This window comes from Micromys minutus (genome assembly GCF_963924665.1).
Source record: "Micromys minutus genome assembly, chromosome: 12".
NCBI classification, from domain to species: domain Eukaryota; kingdom Metazoa; phylum Chordata; class Mammalia; order Rodentia; family Muridae; genus Micromys; species Micromys minutus.
In genome coordinates, this window is record NC_137981.1 from 50,392,986 (window position 1) to 50,414,578 (window position 21,593).

The 21,593-nt window shown below is 42.9% G+C and overlaps 1 protein-coding gene across 1 annotated transcript in view; it reads left to right on the forward strand.

The window, feature by feature from the left end:
- The window catches only part of PIWIL2 (piwi like RNA-mediated gene silencing 2), a gene marked incomplete at both ends in the record, with an annotated part of 44,684 nt that overhangs the window by 8,363 nt on the left and 14,728 nt on the right, over positions 1–21,593 (forward strand). The window contains 12 exons of the mRNA XM_080926141.1: positions 5,278–5,395; positions 6,013–6,137; positions 7,082–7,162; positions 7,419–7,532; positions 11,035–11,223; positions 11,726–11,810; positions 14,064–14,153; positions 15,538–15,678; positions 17,632–17,745; positions 18,646–18,834; positions 20,059–20,160; positions 21,050–21,166. Of these exons, the coding sequence (XP_080782267.1) occupies positions 5,278–5,395; positions 6,013–6,137; positions 7,082–7,162; positions 7,419–7,532; positions 11,035–11,223; positions 11,726–11,810; positions 14,064–14,153; positions 15,538–15,678; positions 17,632–17,745; positions 18,646–18,834; positions 20,059–20,160; positions 21,050–21,166 (1,465 nt within the window). The remainder of the gene's footprint in view (positions 1–5,277; positions 5,396–6,012; positions 6,138–7,081; positions 7,163–7,418; positions 7,533–11,034; positions 11,224–11,725; positions 11,811–14,063; positions 14,154–15,537; positions 15,679–17,631; positions 17,746–18,645; positions 18,835–20,058; positions 20,161–21,049; positions 21,167–21,593) is intronic.

The window sequence follows — 21,593 nt, forward strand, 5'->3', positions numbered from 1 at the left end:
GTTGGACACTTCTACAAGTTCTGTGCCACCAACTGCCCCAGTACATCTTGCAGGCAGGATAGATTGGAGGTCGAAGGTTCTGTGGCTGGGTTGGTGTCCCAGTCCTACCACTTGAAGCCTTTCCTGGTTACAGAAGAGGAATCCTTGCTAGTTACCCTTAAAGATTCTAGAGTGTTTACTCTGTACTGGGTTTCCAATTCCCTTACCCCAAATGCCCTCCAATTCCAGTCTTCTTTTCACATGTTCTTTGTGTCCATCCATCCCCATCCTACCTGATCCCTCCTATTTCCATTCCCACCCACCCCCAGTACAGCCACAAAATCTATTTTCCCTTCCCAGGAAGATCCATGAATCCATCTCCCCCGAGTCTTCCTTGTTAACTTAGTCTCTCTGGGTTTCTCGGTCTGTGGATTGTAACACAATCATTTTCTTAACATCCAATATCCATTCACAAGCAAATACATACCATGTTTATCTTTTTGGGTCCAGGTTACCTCACTCAAGTTGATATTTTGTTATTGTTTCATCCATGTGCCTGCAAATTTAATGATGACAGTTTTTAACAGCTGACTAATACTCCATTGTGTAAATGTACCACATTTTCTTTATTCATTTTTCAGTATAGAGCTATCTAAGTTGTTTCCAGTTTCTGGCTATTATGAATAAAGCTACTATAAATATAGGTGAACAAGTGTCCTGTGGCAGGATGGAGTGTCCTTTGGATCTGTGCCAAGAGGAGTATAACTGGGTTGAGGTAGATCAATTTCTAGTTTTCTGAGGATTTCCATAGTGGCTGTGTGAGTTTTCACTCCCACCAGCAATGGAGGAGAATTTCCCTTGCTCCACATTCTCACCAGTATGAGCTGTCCCTTGGATTTTGATCTTAGCCATTCTGACAGGTGTAAGATGGAATCTCAAAGTGACCTACCTGGACTTCTGGTGGCCAGCATGGCCTCCAGTGGAGCAGGGAGTCTCCACCCGAGTTGAATTTGGATGAGAAGAAGGGAGATTGGATAGAGTTGGGGATGGCTGAGGGGTCGGGGAGGTCCGTGAGTGGGTGGCTGGCCTGCCTGGGGTTCTTGCAGGGACTCTGGTGGAGCAGGGGTCTCCACCTGAGTGCAGGGGGGGTTCTTAGGAGGAAGGACAGGGCATGAGAAATGTGGGTAGACATCATGCCCTGTATTTTTACATGGAGGTTGAATGCTTGGGGTTACAAGGAAAGAAGTTCACCAGTTAAGACATTGCCTCAGATTTGTTTACAGTTTTCTTGAGAGCCACCATACTGTTTTCCAAAATAGCTCTACTAAGAAATACGAATTTTTGAAGAACAGCTACTAAAATCGAAAAAGTGGAATGGATAGAGAAAAGAAAGTGATGGTTAGGGGAAAGGACCCAGATGTGGGCAACATGGTTGATTTAGACCACAAGAAAAAAAAGTTAATTTGATTTGCTTTTAGTGTACCCTTGATAGTTTTCTGTGGACTCTTGTTAGATTTACACAGAAAATGTGTAAGATTAAGGGAACCAGGAAGAACATAGGCCATGAGAACAGCTTATGACCCTACCACTCATTTCAAAAGCTGGGAAGAATGATAAGGCAGCAAGATTTCCTACCAGGGAGCCGGGCAGTGGTGGTAAAAGGCTTTAATCCCAGCACTCAGGAGGCAGAGGTAGGCAGATCTCTGTGACTCCAGTTTTGCCTACAAAGCAAGTACCAGGACAGCTAGGGATGATATACAGAGAAACCCTTTCTCCAAAACAGAACAACAAAAACTCCAGTTTCCTACCAGGGACAAGGAAACAGTACAACTCACATTTGGTGGAAAGGGAAGGAGACAGTGAAGACAACCAGGTGGAATCGCAGGAAACAGACCTAGCATGGACTGTCAGAGGAGGGATGTCAGACTGACATGGATGTCGGAGGGAAGAATATTTTTGTTATGGATAGACTGGTGCATTCTGATGAAGCAGGAAGAGTTTCTTGAATTGATTAGGTCATAAAGAAGCCATAGGTTTGTAGAGCTAGAGATTTATATGATCTAAATGGTGTTTGTGTGTGAGCATGCACATGGGCACAGAGGTTAGCTTTGGGTAGTGTTCTTAGCTGCTGTCAGCCTTGTTTCTTAAGACACAGTCCCTCACTAGGACCTGCAACTCAGCTTAGTCCTAGCCAGCAAATTGTCTATAGCTCCTAGTTACTGGAATTACAAGTAACCTACCATGGGTGCTAGGAGCAAACTCAGGTCTTCATGATACAGTGTTTTATCCTGGTTAGTTTTATGCCACCTTGACACAAACTAGGACACGTAGGCCAGGAACCTCATCTGAGAAAATGCCCTCATTAGATTGCTTATAGGCAAGTCTGGAGGACATTTCTTGATTGACATGGGAGGTCCCAGCCCACTGTGTGTAGTGGCATCTCGGGGTAAGTAGGTCCTGGGCAGTGTAAGAAAGCAGGCTGACAAACACTAGGTAAAATTTAGGGACTCAGCTAAAGAGGGGAAGGGAGGATTTAGGTCCTGAGGGGTCAAGGACAACACAAGAAAACTCAGAATCAACAAACCCGGCCTCAGGCTCACTGAGACTGAAACAACAGTCAGTCTGCACGGGTCTAACCTAAGCCCTCTGCATGTGTGCTACAGTTGTGTGGCTTGTGTTTTTGTGGGATTCCTGTTTCTAGCACTTCTATCTGCTTTTGGGACCCTTGTCATCCTACTGGGTTGTTGCCTTGTCCAGCCTTAATATGAAGGAAAGTGCCTAATCTTATTGCAGCTTGATATGCCATATTAGGTTGACAACTCTGGAAGCCTGCTCTTTTCTGAAGGGAAATGGAAGAGTGGATGAGGAGGGAGGTGAAAGGAGGGAGGCAGGAGAAACTGCATCCTGATGTAACATATGAGAGAAGAAGTTAATAAAAAAGAAGAAAGGAAGCAGGCTGAACAAGCCAGTAATCAGTACTCTTCCTTGAGTTCTGCTTCAGTTTCTGCCTCCAATTTCCAGGTTTAATTCCTGCCTTAATTTTCCTTAGTGATAGAATGTGACCTGGTAGTTGAACATCTCCTCCCTCAATTTGATTTTGGTCATGGTGTTTTATCATAGCCATTAAAAAAAAAAAAAAAAAAAAAAAAAAAAAAAAAAAAGCAGACTAGGACAAGGTAAAGCAAACGACTGAACCATCTCTCTGGCCCAGTTTGACTTTTAAAGCCACGGTGTGAAGGTGATGTAATTGAGAAGATGCTGATAACACGGAAAATGTTGGTGGGGGTGCAGGAAGAGGAATGTCAGAATGTTGCTCTAAGTTTGTCCTAATCTGAAAATCCCAAACCTGAAATGCTCCAGGATCTAAAAATGTTTGAATGTGGACATGAAATCATAAGTAGAAAATTACACACCATGAGACTTTCATATGCAGAATTGTTAAAAGTATTATGTAAGGGGCAGGAGAAACGGCTCAGTGGCTAAGAGCATTTGCTGTTCTTGCAGAGGTGTTCCCAGCATCCACATGGTGACTCACAAACACTGGTAACACCAGATCTGAGGGATCCAGTGCCCTCTTCTGACCTCCATGGTCATGAGGCACATATGTGTTACATATATATACAGTTATTCTGACCTCCATGGTCATCAGAAACATATGCACTACATATATGTGCAGTTAGGTGAAATATTCATACACACAAAACAAGTCTGAGCCAGGTGTAGTGGTGTAGGACTTTAATCCTAGCACCCAGGAAGCGGAGGCAGGCTGAAAGCCACAAGGCCAAGGCTAACCTGGTGACACAGTTCCAAGCCATCCAGGGCTGCACAGTAAAACCCTCTTTCAAAAGACAATGACAACAAAAAGCCCCTAAGCTTAAAAATTTTAAATATATAAAATTATCTTTAAACTGGGCATACACAAAACATGAGTGCATCTCATGTTTATGCTTAGGTCTCACCGACAGGATATTTCATTATGTTATATATATGCAAATACTCCAGGATCAAAACACTTTGTTTTTAAGCATTTGACATAAAGTATGCTCAATCTGCATATGAGGGTTTTTTTTTTTGAGGAGAAATGTTATTATGTGAATATTCAATGTTAGGAACGCCAGTTGAATTTTGTTAAGTCTTCTATATTTGAACATACGTGGCTCTTTTTGTTTTTAGTCTTGGATTTGTTCACACTTTACCGTTGCAGAACAAGATTGCATCTTCCTGAATATAGTAGAGTAATCATTGTATACGGTAGCTGTTATAATTTTTTAAGCTTGCCAGTTTGCTGCAGTAAATAATAAAAAGTTTAAATTGCCATGAATGAAAAATGATTTAAAATTTCATTTAAAAATACCTTAGGATATTGTGGTTCATTATTTTAATCCCAGTTCTTGAAAGCTAGAAACAGGTGGTTCTTTTTTGAGTTCAGGCCAGCCTGGTCTATGGAGACTCTTCTCTCAACAACAAAACAAAAGCAGCTGAGGGGATGGAGAAATAGTTTAGAGGTTAACAAACAACAAACACTTGCTGCTCTTGTAGAGGACTGAGTTCAGTTCAGCATTCATATCAGGTGGTTCACTATAACTCCTGCTCCAGGGAGCCTGCTACCCTCTTCTGGCCTCTGCAGATATACACAGACACATGCATATACACATAAAAATAAATCTCAAAAATATTTTTTAAACAAAGGAAAAACCCTTTAAAAATGTGTGCCTCTGAAGATTCAGAGCAAGGATTGGCAGACCACAGTCAGTCCAGGGTCAGGCCTGCTCACAGCTTGTTTTACTGTGAAATTTTAGTGAACTTTGCCATACTCATGGGATTCTGTGCTATGGTTATGTGTTGTTATAGCAGAGATGCAAAATTGTATGGTCATGTAAAGCCTTACATACTTGCAACATGCTCCCTTACAGTGTTCTGATCCCCTGCTTGGAAGTCTAGAAGGATATACATGTTGTGTAAAGCAAGCTGTCTAGAATTACAGATTTTTGTTTGTTTTGTTTTATTTTTTTTCCTTCCCTCCAGATTTTTCTCAGTTGTTATAGAGGTATTAAAACTGATGATCCCCCTGCCTCAGTCTCTTATGTAGCTGAACTGCAGGAATACACTTCAAGCCTAGTAGTGTTTCTACTTCAACAGGTACCCTTCATTGTCTCTTTAGTCAGCTATGTAATTATACATATGACCACTAGGTGGAGTGCAGGTCACAAAAATGCTTCTTAAAGTAACATAACTTACTGCACAGCTTTGGTAAAGATTGAGTCAGACTGAACTAAAATCCTCTTTGTTATTTTGCAGCCCCAATGTGGAGTGCAAAAGCATGAGGTTTGGCATGTTGAAGGACCACCAGTCTGTCACTGGAAACGTCACTGCTTTTGATGGCTCTATTCTTTACCTTCCTGTTAAGCTTCAACAAGTGAGACCCAGTAGAGATTGTCATTTGGATGAAACTTGTGTGTGCTGTGAGACTTTGAGTAGTGGCAACGTACAGATTTTATGGGTAGTTTACTTGAACCTTCCCATTTTTAAACAGAAGGCAGATTTCTGCAGAACACAGCAGAAAAATCATCTCTCCACCCCAGTTTAAGTTTAAGAAGTTTCTTGCATAAATGGACTGGTAGGAAGCATTTGGTGTCTGACCATCATATTTTCAGCTTCAGGGCTCAGCAGTAAGGAACACCTGATTCTCCGGCAGTGAATCCAGTTTCAGTTCCTACCACCCTTACTGGGTGGTCTTGGTCACCCTTTCCAGTTCCAGGGATCTAAAGCCCTCTTCTGGCCTCCTTGGGTACCTGTACATACAAGATACACATGTACATTTACATAAAATCAATTAAAAAACAAAACTAAAGATTTAACTTTTCAACTTTGGATTTTACTTAGTTTATATATTTATTGTCACACTGGTTTTGCCAGCACAAGTTGCAAAGTGAGGGGGAAGTAGAAGCTACCTTTTGGGCTCTAGAACTTGAGTTAGGGTTAAGGCTTTACAGCTTTGTCATTTCTCATTACCTGTACCTGTTTATTTGTTAGGTTGTTGAGCTAAAAAGCCAGAGAAAAACTGACGATGCCGAGATCAGCATCAAGATTCAGCTGACGAAGATCCTGGAGCCCTGTTCCGACTTGTGCATTCCCTTCTACAATGTTGTCTTCCGGCGGTAAGGAGGCCACTGCAGTCTTGTACCTTTAACTCCCATGGTTTGAATGAGGCTCCTCAGGAGGTATGGATGGTGGCACACACAGCGTCTGTCTGTGGGGGGCTTAGAAGTACTTAATGAGTGATCTTAGTATCAACTCACTCAAAAATTATCTTTCACTCGACGGGTCAGGTGTGGGTATCTGACATTAGGTGTGTGGGTAGCTGAGTAGGCAAATGGATTCTTTTGGATTCGTTTAAGAATTTTTCAGACCAGATGTTTGTTTTTGTATAACTCAGGCTAGTCTCAGACTTGCTGTGTAGCTGAGGATCGATCCTGACCCTCCTGCTTCAGCTTCCCGAGTGACCACACTTAGCCAAAACTGACTTTAATGTGTGAAGGGCTCCTCAGAGTACAAATATATTTGGTGAGAGATATTTTCTATGCTTTAAAAAATTATACATAGTTCATCATTGTTTATCTTCTTTTCAGGGGCTCTCAGTTTTACCTAGGTGTTAATCCAAAACTCTCTCATTTAATGAACTAGAACCTTAAAGTGAGCTGCTGGAACAAACACAGTTCTCTTGATGGACTGTTCACAAATTGGAAACTAGTTCATTTGCATTCTCTTCAGTTTATGGTGGTCAGTAATATAATTAAGCTGGGAAATAGCCCCGAGCTCTAAGCTGGCCCCCGAGAGAGCATCCAGTCATTTTGCACACTGCAGATGCATGCCTTTCAGGGTTAACTTTCCTATAGCAAACTTTTCTAAACATAGCCACATTATGCAGAGAACAGACGCTTTTCTGCACCTTCAGGCTTGCAGAGGAAACCATAGCTAAGACTGAAGGAGCTTTGGACAGCTTTTCTGTTAGGCTTAGGATGCAGAGCTCGTGAATATGTATTCTGTGGCCCAGCCAGCACTGAGAAGGAGGAAGGGAACTCACCCCTGCCATTTATTTCAGGGTAATGAAACTTTTGGATATGAAGCTTGTGGGGAGAAACTTCTATGACCCTACAAGTGCCATGGTATTGCAGCAACACAGGTTGGTGGCTTTTTCTTCTCCTACTTTTGAATGCTCTGGGAAGAAACTTTAATTATGCCCACTATACATAGGACAAAAGCTTTAACAATATTTTATTGTCATAAGTACAATTTATCAACTAAATATTTTTGTTTATATTTCCAGTAAGTTTGTACTGATAATGATTTGGTTACATTTCCCCCAGGCCTTCCTCGTTATGATCAGGATTGTGTAAAGTAGGGGCCCTGATGCTTTTAGAACATCTCTCTCTCTTCAGATTGCAGATCTGGCCTGGCTATGCAGCTAGTATCCGGAGGACAGATGGGGGTCTCTTCCTGCTCGCTGATGTCTCTCATAAGGTCATTCGGAATGACTCTGTGCTGGATGTCATGTGAGTGAATAGTAGGACCCACCTTTAACACAATGATGACTTTTCAAAGTTCAGAAATGGGTAGTTGGAGGACAGGCTAGACACAGGACCCTGTTCTCTCTCTGTGTGTGTGGTTGGTGTTAATCGTGAAATGTATTAAAAGACTGGATCTAGGTATGGTGACTCCCCCAGGGCTGAGGCAAGAGGGTTACCTCAAATTCAGTCCTGGCCTAGGCTATGTAGAGTTTGAGGCAGGCCAGCCTGCACTACAGTGCAAGACCCTGTCTCAGAAAACAAAACAGAGCTGAAAGGATGTGCTCTCTCCTGAAGTCTGCTGAGGTAAGCATCTGACTGGGCATATGCTGTTCTCCTAGAGCTCATATTTCATGGGTGGGTAAAGCCAAATTAGTTCTTTTGAGCCTTGTTTTTAAGTCTTGTCAGGCATCACCTCATTATGCCACACACAAACGGAGACAACTTGGGTTTTTTTTGTACTTCTGAGACAGTATTATTACTCTGTCTATATTGCAGGCTAGCCTAGAACTCATGCTGTGATGATCTAGACTTAATACAGTACAAAGCCACACAGCTCCAGAGCAGGGAATCCTCTACTGTTATGGCTGCTTTTATCCTCTAGACCTTTTGTGTTCGTACATACTCCAGGAAACTGCCAAAGAAAAGTTATTTTCCTAGAGGTCAGAGCAGCTCAGTCTTTAGAAATAGTAGATCCCCTCCCATTACCCAGGAATAACTTTCATGCTTCTAAGGGTTCAGTGTTATATGTTGCTGTTACATTTGCAGTAATACATTTATTTAATGATTATTCCAGTGGAGTTCAGGACCATCTTCAAATGTCTGCTAAGTACTGGTGGGGTTGGCTTGACTAGACTTTGTTCTGGCTGGCTGGGATACCCCCACCTACTTCCCTACACTGCCACCCGTTATGTCTCAGACCTAACACTGCCTCTGTTCTTGTTCCCCTGCTCTGGTGCAGGGCATGTCCTCCATTATCACCTTGGAGAAGGGGTCCTAGGAGGAAATGTTGTGAGCCTCAGATTTACCTTAGATTGAGTGATGATCTAGGCAAGAAGGTCTTTTCCCTCAGTCAGGGCAGTGCTGCTTTCCAGTGGCCCTGCCTTTGTGTGAGCAGAGCCATGTTGAGTTCTGTTTCCCATGAGCTCGTGTTCTCTTCACTGTGCTTCCTGACTTTTTACAAGGCTCACAAACTTCCCTTTTTGTTTTTTTGAGTCAGGGTTTCTCTGTGTAGCTCTGTCTGTCCTGGTACTCCCTCTGTAGATCAGGCTGGCCTCAAACTCACAGAGATCTGTCTGCCTCTACCTCTCAAGGCTGAGAAAAAGGTGTGCTCAGCCACACCTGGCTCTTTTTGGTTTTATTAGCATATACTAATTACATATAATGGTGATTTTGTGATATTTCATATATGTATATGATGTATTTGGTCAGTTTGCCGCTCCCACCCTTTCTTTTACTCCTGTTCATTCCTTGCCACTTCCTAACCAGTTGCTCTTCTCCCCTCTTGTGTGTTATTTTGTTGAGCATTTTTTTTTGTGACTCAGCAGGTTCAGGGTTGTGTGAGCGTAGGTGAAGATTGAGTTACCAGGAGCTCTGTACCACTGAGGACAATCCTTTCTAATCTCCCACCAGCCTTTGGGTTCTTAGAGAGGACCTCAAAAGCCTCCCCACCAACAACTTTAATTTCCTATAATCTCTGGGGAGGGATGGACTTAACTTTGAAGACCATCACAAGGCAAAGGGGAACTGTGTTAGGTGGGCATTCACTGTGTTGCTTAGGCTGGTCCAAACTCTTAGCTGGGCTAAAGCAATCCTGCCATAGCCTCCCAGGTGGCTGTCCACTACAGGCTTAGACTTAACACGTCCCACTTGGGAAGTAGAAATCTATAAAACATTATCAGTGTCAGGAGAATAGAAGGGAATTCCTAACAGGATTATAGCCAAGTAGACTGAAGAAGATTGTAGCAATAGGCCTTAGACATCACCTGGATGGATTATGGGTGAAGGCTGGTCAGATATGGAAGGCAATCAGATATCAAGGCAGGAATTCTGGCTAAACTCACTCAGTAGGATTCTTGCTGAAATGGGTCATTACAGTGGGTGGTGAAATGGAAGCCTGGTTAAGAAGAGCCCAACTAGTTCTTGGTTAGGAGAGTCTTTTCCTTACATCTGAATAATCTAGATCTTATGGAAGCATCCTTCTCAATTGAGTTTCCCTCCTTTTAGATAACTATAGTTGTATCTTGAGTTGACAGAAGAGTAGCCAGCACATTCCCTTTCTTCCTACCTTTCTTTTTTCTCTTTTCTTTCTTGCTGAGTCAGGACCTGGTTATGTAGCCCAGGCTGACTAGGAATTTACCCTGTAGACAATGCTGGCCTCAAACTCAGAGTCTCACACTTTACTTTAGGTTGATATAAGAAACTTATTACAATAATAATTCAGCTTTTACCAGAGGTACCGACAAATCCCTTTGCCCCATATGCACATCCTCAAAGAAGGGCTTCTCTGTGAGCCAGAGCAACCTTACAGAATCATATGATATAGATGGTCCTACTCTAAACCATTTAGTAATTTTTTTAGGCCTCACACATACAGTTTAATTTGTGATTTAAAAGAAAAGTTATGAACAAATTACAAAACTTTTCACTGTTGTATTTGGAAGTCATGAGGATTTAATTAAGATTTCTAAAATTTCATGTTTATGGGTGTTTTGCCTGTGTATACATCTGTGCACCACAGGCATGTTTTGAGACCAGATGAGGGTATCAGGTCCCCTGGAATTTGAGTGACAGATGGTTTTGAACCCCTCCCCCCAGCTGGGGCTGGGAATTTAATCTGGGTCCTCTGTAAGGCCAATGTGTGCTCTAAACTATTGAGCTATCTTTCTAGCCTGGATTTTTTAAAAAAACAATGTAAGTGATTTTTCTTTGGGAAACCTCAGTTAAAAACAAAGAACAGTTAAGTTGGGTGTGGTGGCACAGGCCTTTAATCACAGGACTCTTGAAGTGGAGCTATACAGATCTGTGAGTTCAAGTCCATCCTGGTCTATAGAGTAAGCTCCAAATCAGTCAAGGTTATGTCATAGTGAGACCATGTTTCAAAAAGGAGTGAGTTGGGGTTGACTAGAGAGATGATTCATTAGGTAAGAATACTCGCTGTTCTTTTAGATGACCCAAGTACCATTTCGGCACCCACATCAGATAGATCACAACCTTCTGTAACTCCAGCTCCAGGGATCTGATACCTCTGGCCTCCTTGGGCACTTGCAGTCATGTGTACAAACAGACATACACCACATGCACATGATTAAAATACTAAAAACAAATCCTAAAAAAACCAATAATTGGTTCCTGTGACGAGTAAAGCTACTAAGGGGTTAAGGCTGACACCCAACCCTAGGTCCTTGCCTCCGTTTCTGGAGCCCCCTTCCCTCTCTTAGGAGTCTGAGTGTATGGATGCCATCCGAAGTCTTTTTGCCTCTTCCCAAAGGCATGCTATCTACCAGCAGAACAAGGAGCACTTCCAGGACGAGTGCAGCAAGCTTCTGGTTGGCAGCATTGTCATCACTCGCTACAACAACCGCACCTACCGCATCGACGATGTGGACTGGAACAAGACCCCTAAGGACAGCTTTGTAATGTCGGATGGGAAGGAAATCACATTCCTGGAGTACTACAGGTACGAGAGAGGTTGCACTTGGTCTGAGGGTAGGGGTGGGACATGCTCCCCCAGACTACCTGACACTGTACAGCTCTGTAAACCGGTAATACACACCTGAGACCAAACAACATTATCTGTGCGTCTGACCTGTGCATGTTGTTCTTACAGTTGGTTCTTTGGTACTTTTGGCAATTACTACATAAGTGAATTTTGGGTTGTTATTTTTCTCTTTTTGATTTTGTCTGGTGAGAGAATTGAAATTCTCATCTTTTATCATTAGGCTTTTAATTTGTAAATCCTTTAGCCTGATGCATTTTCCATATGTGTCTCTCCTGGGCTTATAGATACATAGCTGTTGTTCTCTGTCTGTTAGCAGGAAAGCTGTAGCCTGCATTGTCCTCTTACATGTGTCTGATGGACTCTCAGTGAGGGACTGTGCAAACTGTGAGCTGCAGTGGCACTGAAGAGAGCTGGAGTTGTTGTAGGAGTGGTGACACTTTCTTACTCTGCCCTGCTTTAGCAAGAACTACGGCATCACAGTTAAGGAAGATGACCAGCCGCTGCTCATCCACCGGCCCAGTGAGAGGCAAAGTAGCCATGGCGCGGTGAGTGGCTACACCACCAATGACACTCCTCCACCCAGCTCTCCTTGTTATGTGTGCTCATCCATGTGTGCATGTGTGTATAGTACAGTGGGACACCCTGGGTATGGTTTTATTTTTCCTTTAGTCAGAATTGCCAGGCTACTCCAAGAGAAAATAAATACATGAACAATTTGGGCTAAAGGCATAAGGAGAATTCCTTGTATCTAAAGATTAAAAACTCTGAGGCCTGGGGAGAGGCTAGTGTGGTTAAGAGTACTGGCTGTTCTTCAGAAGGACCTGGGTTCCATTCTCACCACCCATATGGAAGCTCACAACTGTCACTCCAGTTCCAAGGGATCTTGGGTCTTTTCTGGTCCTCTGTGGGTAGCAGATATGTATATACGTACAGGTAAAACACTCTTACACATACAAAAAATTTAAAACTGATAGTAGCACATGCCTGTAATCCCAGTACTTGGGAGGCAGAGGCATGTTGATCTCAGAGTTCAAGACCAGCCTAGTCTATGTAATGGGAGATAGCTCAGTGGTTAAGAGCACTTACTGCTCTTTCTGAGGTCTGAGGTCTGAGTCCCAGCATCCACATTAGGAGACTTAAAACTCTGTGTAACCCCAGCTCTAAGGAAGTATGACACCTTTGGCCTCGGGATGCTTGCATTTGTGTGCATATACCACCCCCCCATAATTAAAATAATAAAAATAAATCTTAAAAAACAAAATTCTACAGATTTAAGAGGGATACATAGACATTTATCAGGAGAAGGGCCTAGAGAATTGCCTTAACACCACACTTGGTCTTTTTTAAAAAACAAATTTAGATTTATTATTTTATGTGTATGAGTGTTTTGCTTGCATGTGTATCTATGTACCACATGCATGCCTGGTGCCCACTTAGGTCAGAAAAAGGTGTCTGAGCTCTTGGAACTAGAGTTTCAGAAGGTTTTAAGCCATTATGTGGGTTCTGGGAGCCAGCCCTCATTTCTCAAGAGCAACAATGTTTTTAATGCTGAGCCATGTCTCTAGTCCCACCTCTTCTTAACCATGAAGGCTGGGGACCAGCTGAGCAGGAAACATTGGGCTTGATCAAGGTTCAATGGGAACAAAACTGTTTGTTGTTTTGTCTTTCTCTCTTTTTTAAAATTTTTGTTTATTCACTTTACATCCCAGTCACTGCCCCCTCCTGGTCACCCTCTCCCACAATCTTTCTCTCACCCCTTCTCTTCTCCTTTTGAGAGGGTGAAGGCTCCCCCTGGTTATCTCTCCACTAACCTTGGCACATCAAGTTTCTGCAGCGATAGATGCTTCCTCTCCTACTAAGGTCAGACAAGGCAGCCCAGCCAGAGGAACATATCCCACAGAGAGGCAACAGCTTTTGGGATAGTCCCCTCCTCTCCACCCCCCTCCAGTTGACCAAGCTGTGTATCTGCTATGTGTGTGGAGGGGCTAGGTCCAGCCTATATATGCTCTTTGGTGGGTGGTTCAGAGAGCCCCAAGGGTTCAGGCTACTTGACTCTACGGTCTTCTTGTGGAGTTTCTATCCTCTCCAGAACCTAAAATCCTTTAAGAGCCCCCAATCTCCATTCACTGTTTGGCTGTGGGTGTCTGTCTCTGTCTGAGTCAGCTACTGGGTGGAGCCCTTCAGAGGACCGCCATTCCTAGATTCCTGTCTGCAAGCACAACATGGCGTGAGTAATAGTGTCAGGGATTGGTGCTTGCCCATGAGCTGGGTCTCTAGCTGAGCTGTTATTGCTTAGCCATTCTCTCAGTCTCTGCTCCATTCCCTGGCCCTGCATTTCTTGTAGACAGGATAAATTTTGGGTCAAAGGTTTTGTGGGTAGGTTGGTGTCCCTGTGGCTCCACTAGAGTTGCTGCATGACTACATAAAGTGATCTCTTTGGGTTTCATACTGCTAATACTCTGTGAGTCAAAGCTAAGGTCACCTCATTGAATTTTGGGTGCCTCCCTTATCCCAGGTCTCTGGTAATTTCTCAAGATGCTCACCACCACCTGCCTCATCAGTTGTAGGTCTCTTTCTCTCTTTTTGTGAGACCCTCCCTCCTTGTTTTACCTAACACAACAACTGTCTAATGTGACAGAGGACATGGAGGGCAGAATAGATATAGTGATTCTGGTCCTTTTGTCCTCTCCCTTGGGGTTTCATAAAAGTTGCTCAGTGGCAGGTTTGTTTCTGCAAACCTGCACCCATCTTGAATGGGCCCTGGGATCAGTCGCTTTTTCTCTGTTTTCTTGTCTAAGTTGCTGAAGGGTGAGATCCTGCTGTTGCCTGAGCTCTCCTTCATGACGGGGATCCCTGAGAAGATGAAGAAGGACTTCAGGGCCATGAAGGTTGGAGTTTTGCAGTTTGGGGGGTGCCTGCTTCGAGTAGCCACCTTTAGGACAGTAGCCTAAACTGGAAGTAGATTGCAGCTCTGACTTACTTGGTGAACCCTTCCTTCTGGGCTCCAGCTTTCCTTTTTGTAGACTCTCATCCACATATTTTACCACAGAAAGGATGCTACATGTCACAGCTTTGTAGGCTCTGGATTCTAAGTGAAAAGGAACAGCCCTGTCTTCATCCTTCCCAGTAGTCGCACAGTAGTTAACTAGTATGGAGCCATAAATGTGAATACTGGTTTGCTGTAGTGCTTCTCTACATTGTGAATTTGTATGGGATAAAGCTCTGGGGCCATGGAAGCATCAGCAGCTCAGCTCTGGGAACTCTGGGAGGCACCCTGGCGGCATACAGCCAGACCTCAGTGCTGCCTTCCACCAGGTGGTCCGTGCTTACCTGTCTCTGCCTCCTTATTTTTCTAGTTTGCCCCAGACCTACATGCCACATAAGGTTGTGATTAGCATTACAGAGAACCCAAGGAAACAGAACAGCCCTGTGAGAGATTTCTTTCATGTTTACTTCCCAACAACTTACAACTGCCAACAACCTGATGACTTTATGATATCTTACAACTGCCAACAACCTGATGACTTTATGATATCTTACAACTGCCAACAACCTGATGACTTTATGATCTCTTCAGTGTCCATTTATCTATACCTATATACCTGTAGTTGTATGGTTCATGAGTCTCAGAAGCACAGAGAAATACACCTTAAAGTACCTGTAATATGACAATACTGTGGCTAGTTTGAAGGGGAAAGTAGCCTTAAGATGGTATTGCCTTTCTAATACAGAAAGAAAAAGTGTGAGCCTGAATGTTGTTTACTGTCCACATAAACATGTGGCTCCCCCCCCCCCGCCCAGTACTTCCCCAAATTTTAAGTACATGTGAGCCCGCTTCATTTCTGTTCTTAGACTCTCTTAGGAATTTTAAATTTAAAAGATGTTTTGAGAAAGAAATCAGCAGAGCCAGTAGCTTTAAAAAAAATCAATTATTTTAAGACAGAGTCTCTTATACAGCCCTGGTTGACCTTGAACTCTCAGAGATCTACCTACCTCTGCTTCACAGGTCCTGGTATTAAATGTGTACCCAGCAAGAAGGAGAGTCAGGAACTGCTCAAAGTTATTAATTTTATTATTAATTTTTCTCCATGTACCTTATTTACATTCTTGAGGAGTATTTGCAAAAGTCATTCACTACATTTGACATTTCCCACTGATTTTACTGAGCGTGAGATTGCTCATAGAAACATTTTAGAACTCTGGGTTTTATTAGCCTCCTGTTAGGGGGGATAATGCTTAGAACGTGCTATCTTATGTTTTATTTCTGTCTAGGACTTGACTCAGCAGATTAACCTGAGCCCCAAACAGCACCACAGTGCTTTGGAATGCCTGCTGCAGAGAATTTCACAAAATGAGACAGCCAACAATGAGCTGACCCGATGGGGACTCAGTCTGCAAAAAGATGTCCACAAGGTAAACCAGAGACTCATGTGGGGCAGACCACCTGAACTTGGGGTATATGGGGTGTGTGGGTGGGGCTTGGGATTGTGTGAAGCACAAAGACATCCTCTTCTTTTACTGTGGAGTTTGTCTTTGCTCTTTATTTTGTTTTTTGTTTATTTCATGTGTATGTTTGTCTGCATTTATGAATGTGCATTACATCCCTACCTGGTGTTTACAGAGACCGGAAGAGGTCTGGAGTTGCAGAAGGTCATGAGCCATCATAGGAGTGCTGCAAAATGAGCCCAGAGCTCTGATGGAGCAGCCACTGCACTGTCTCTCCAGTCCCTTGACTATTCTTTTATTTTTCCTGATCATAGTTTTATTAGGAATAACTCACTGCTAAAAGGTGCAGAGAACAAACATGAGCTTGTGAGGAAAACAGGGTGTGAGCCCCTGACTTTATTCTTCAAGTTCTTTACATGTTAGTCATGGTATCTGAATCTCCCTTGACTTAATCTGCTAGCATTATTTGCAGACTTGTTTTTCTGTATTTCCAAAAGATAGGAAGCAAGCAAATAGGAAGCAAGCAAATCATTAACTTACAACTGTCTTCATTTTAATTTTCCAACACAAATTGTTTGTTTTGAGACTGGATCCCACTGTGTAGCTGTAGTTAAACTGGAAGTTGATACACAGACTAGGTTGGCCTCCAGCTCACTGAGATCCACTTGCCTATGCCTCCTGAGTGCTGGGATTAAAACGAGGTACCACTCCCACCCCAACCCTCGTCCCAGCCTCCAGATTCTTTTTATATAATTTTAATTCATGTTTTTGTTTTTTATTTAGCTATTTTACCTGTCTTTATTTACTTACTTTTGTTTCTGTTTACTTGCTTGTATATTTACTCACACTGTGGTGCATGTGTGGCGGTAAGAAGATACTGCGTGGGATCAGTTTTCTCCTTCCACCTTGTTTGGGGATCAGACCCAGTCAGACAAGTGTCTTTTCCTGCTGAGCCTTTTTGCCAGCCCTGTTTCAATTTTTTAGCCTAATTTTCTGTGGTACCAGAGATTGAGTCTAACCTATATTATTCTTAAGAGTTCTGCATCTTTTTTTAATTGTTTTTTTAAAAAAATCTGTGCTAGGCAGTGGTGGTACACACCTTCAGTTGCAGCACTCAGGAGGCAGAGGCAGTTTGAGGCCAGCCTGGTCTACAGAGTGAGTTCCAGGACATCCAGGGCTACACACCGAAGCTCTGTCTTGAAAAAAAAAAAAGTGTTCTATTCTATTTACTGTGAACATATGGAGGTGAGAAGACAACAGGAGTGGGTTTTCTTTCACCACATGCGTCCTGGGGAGAAAACTTAGATCATCGTGTCCTGAAATTCAGTTTAATTCTGATTCCCTAGCAAAGAGTGCCTGGTGCTGTGAATCTGCACCACCACGTGGGAAGCTGTGCAGACAGGCAGATTCCCACTGCTCACCAACCAGCCAGTCTAGACAGTCTGGGCTCAGCAAGATAACCTGTCTCAAAAATAAGGTGGAAAGCAATAGAGAAAACATGAGATGTGAATCAATGGCCTACACATATATACACATACATATGCAGCACATGCATGTACATATACACAAACACACTTGCATACACATTAAACATATACACAGAAGATCTTTTTTTATTAGAAAGTGATGCCAGTGATGCCAGCAGGTAAAAACACTTGCTCAAAATCTGACAACTTAATTTTTGGCCAGTCTTGAGCCACAGTGCAGAGGCCATGTGGTAGAGTGATGTAATGGCTCTTCTCATTTCCATTCACCAAGTAGCAAGTCAGAGGCCAGCAGGATTATCAATAAAAGAGAGAAGGAAAAGGGTGCAGGGATGTAATAGGTCAAATATGTGGCTGAAGAGTCGGTCAACAGGAGCAGTGTTTTCTTGATGACTGTAGCAGGCTCCATGTCAGCAGCATTTTATTTCCTGTGTAGATCGAAGGTCGTCTTCTACCAATGGAGAGGATTAACTTAAGGAATACTTCATTTGTCACGTCGGAGGACCTGAACTGGGTTAAGGAAGTGACCAGAGATGCTTCCATCCTGACCGTGAGTGAACTCTGAAGTGGTAGAGAGTCAGTGTTCTCCAGGTGTGGAAATGGGTGATCTGTGTCTTCTTTAAGAGGAAGTGTCATCCAAACTACACCCTGAGTGACTTGCTAATAAGCAGGGCCTTGTAGCAGAACCATGCTGGAGGGAAACCTGTCTGACCACAGGCTGCAGGGAAGGAACTATGTTACCATGGTGATTCCTCTGTTGTCAGCCCATCAGCTGTTCTTTTTTTCTTTTCTCTTCCTCTTTGCCCCTGGGAACTCCCAGGGTTATTTTTATCCAGAAAAGAAGTCAAATTAAAACTATGCTCTTCTAAGACAACTAGGTGTTAGTTATTTGTATCAAAGTATAAAATAGTAGACAGTTATTTCTGAATGTTTCAGCCAACATTCTGAAATGTTTGTTGGTCATTGTGGCCATATGTAAAAACATCAACTTTTAAAGATTTATTGAAATATAGCATAAACAAAAAGCACACTTGATTTTTACAAATTAAATAGACCTATATAACCAACACCAAGGGTTAAGAAACAGAAATTTATAGATGCACTCAACCCCTCACCATATTTCCTGATTATTACCACCCCCATTCCCTGGGAATAACAACTGTCCTGAAAAGCATAGATTTTTTTTTTTTTTTTTTGCCTGTTTTTATTCTCTCTCTCTCCCTCTCTCTCTCTCTCTCCCTCTCCCTCCCCCCTCTCTATGTATAACAGAATTAAAGAATGAACAGTCTTTTCATTGTTGTATACCATTATACAACTGTCAGTGTTTATAAGTTTGTGAGAATGATAGAAATGATATAAGACAGAGGACTCAAGCAGAAGGGAGTACAAAGTTATTTCTTCTTCATGGTAAAATCTCCCAAGTCTAAATACATCATGTTCTTATTCCTAGATTCCCATGCATTTCTGGGCACTCTTTTATCCAAAGAGAGCAATGGATCAAGCCAGAGAACTGGTTAACATGTTGGAAAAGATAGCTGGCCCCATTGGCATGCGCATAAGCCCCCCAGCCTGGGTTGAACTGAAGGATGACCGAATAGAAACCTATATCAGGACCATTCAGTCCTTACTGGGAGTTGAGGTAATAAAGTAACTTAATTGAAGTAAACTTAAAAGATCTCTGAAAGTATTTGGATGTTCAATCTCAAATTATCTGGATTATCAGTCTGTTAATGATGCGCAGGAGCCTGTGTCCTCCTCATTTTCATATGAAACTCTGTATTCTTCATGCCCTTTGGCTATTTGCATTTCTCATTCTGTATTGGTTCATCCCTGTGTGCTCTCTTTAGCCTTTTCCTTATGAAATTGGCTGAAAGAACAGCTGACTTAGTTCATTATGTGTAGAACGTGTTGTGCTCAGGAACCAACTACTTGCGCCAAGTGCTGTCTTTCTGGATGCAGTTCTGAGTTGTAACAGAATGGTCTGGCCCAGGAATCACATTGCCCCAGTGATGAACTTGGCCATAGACACATTAGCTGATTCTGATAACTGATCAGAACACTGGATATGAGTACTCCCATTTCAGCTTCCAGACTTTGCCTTCTTCCTTCTTTGTAAATGAAACTAGTTAAAATGTTTATGTGTGTGAGTGTCTTGCCTGCATCTATGTCCATCCACAGTGTGTGTGCTTGGCACCTCAGGATGCCAAAGCAGGCCTCAGAATACCTGGAACAAGAGTTACAGACTTTTGTGAGCTACCTTGTGGGTCCTAGGACTTGTACCTAGGTCCTCTGCAAGAGTGGCAAGAACAGCAAGTGTTCCTAACCACAGAGCCATCCCTCTAGCCCTTTGTACACAGAGGAGGAAGTCAAAGGAGAGGGTGGAGGTAGAAGAAGAGGATCCTGCCAGAGATGTTGCTGGCAGTGTCTGTTCTCCCTAGACAGTAGCTACTGTGGACTTGGCTGTGTTCCTTCTCCATTCAGCTCTGCACACTTCCGTGTAGCCGCACTTCCTCAGCTAAAGTTCTGTGGTCTGACACATTGCTTAGTTCACTGAAGAGCACAGGAAAGCCACTGGGGGAAGCTAAGAGAGGCAGTCATAGAGCCCTTGCATGCTTCTAAGTCTGGCCCTTTTGTATAATCTCAAGACTCCTAGTAAATAAACATTAGTAGTCATGGCCAGCTCTAGTGTTAGTAGTATATCACCTGTCTGAACAGCAGCCCTAAGCCAAAAGATAGCTCAGATTCAAAGGATCATTCTGGTTGGAATGTCCTCCATTTGTTTTTCAGTTCCTGTCTATTAGCTCTGTCCCCAGAAAGTCCCCAGAGTGATCAGATCCTGGCTGCATATTCTTGTCTCCTCCAGGGGAAGATACAAATGGTCGTTTGCATCATTATGGGCACCCGTGATGATCTCTATGGGGCCATCAAGAAGCTGTGCTGTGTGCAGTCCCCAGTGCCCTCACAGGTAACTGGCAAAGCCCTGAAAGCTGAACTAGCCATATCAGGCTGGCATGGAAAGAGCCTTATGCAGAGGGTTCTGATTGGAATGAGCCAGCAGCTGCAGGTAGCTATTCCAAGAGCTCTTCTGCTCCTCACAATCCCTGGTGCTTCCTCGTGACTGAGGCTGGACATATAGGTTTTATTCTGAGAAGGGAAAATAGTTTTCATAGGGAACTTTAAAAATGTCACTCTGAATAAGATAATTTTGAAAGTTTTTATATGCTCATATGACTATTATGTGCATTATGCCTAGTGACCCTGGAATTAGAATTATGACAGACATATGTCAATTCAAGCTTCTTTATAGTACACTCAGTCCTCACTATTAGTAGTGTCTTTTCAGACAGCCTCATGTTGACAAGGCTAGCCTCAAACTTCCTAAGTACACAAAGATGACCTTAAATTCCTATTCCTCCTGCCTTTACCTACCTCCTCCACATAAAAAAAGTGCTGGAGTTAAAGCATGCCACCATGGCTAGACTATCTGTGGATTCTGCATTAGCTGATTCACCAAACATAGTTTAAAAACATTCTGAAAGAAAATTATACCTATAGTTCATCAGACTCACAAGGAAACCCCGTGCATATACCCCAAGCAATGCAGAATAACAGCTATCTACATACATAGTGATTATCTTCAGCCCTACAGATAATGGAGATCTGGGTGTCCAGAAGGGTATGGGGTAGCTATACACAAATACTGTGCCACTGAATGGGAAGGAGTTGAGCATGCTCTGATTTTGGTTTCCTTGTTGGAAGGGACAGAGGAAGGACATGGAGCCAAGAGGTGTTGGTACTTTAGAACTGTTAACAGTTTCTAAAAAGTTGATGATGTTCTGGTCCTGTCACAATAGGTCATCAATGTTCGAACCATTGGCCAACCCACCAGGCTTCGGAGTGTAGCTCAGAAAATTTTACTTCAGATGAACTGTAAACTGGGTGGTGAGCTCTGGGGAGTGGATATTCCGCTGGTGAGTGATGTAGAAATGTTGAGTGCTGGGCTCTTTCCCTTCCTATCATCATCCTTTTCGCTCTCAGTGTGAACTTGATCCAACTGCCTTGATGTGCATTACTAAACAGACCCTGAGCTGAGCATTTCCTTTACATTTTGAAATGCTAAAAAAAGCAAGGTCAACATTTCCTGACATATGGAGATTATCTGAAATTCAGTTCTCAGTATTTAAGTTCTTTGAAACACACTGCATCCATCTTCCCTTGTAGTCAAAACACTTATAGGGATCCTAGGGAGACTCTTAGCTCTCAAAGCCTACAGATTTACTTATTTCCCTTTTATAGGAAATATTTGCTGATCCCTGGTCTAGATCTGGCTTTGTACTTTGTGTTTAGAAGACGTCAGTTGATCAAAGTCTTTGCTCTTTTGCTGAGCTTGTTATCTTA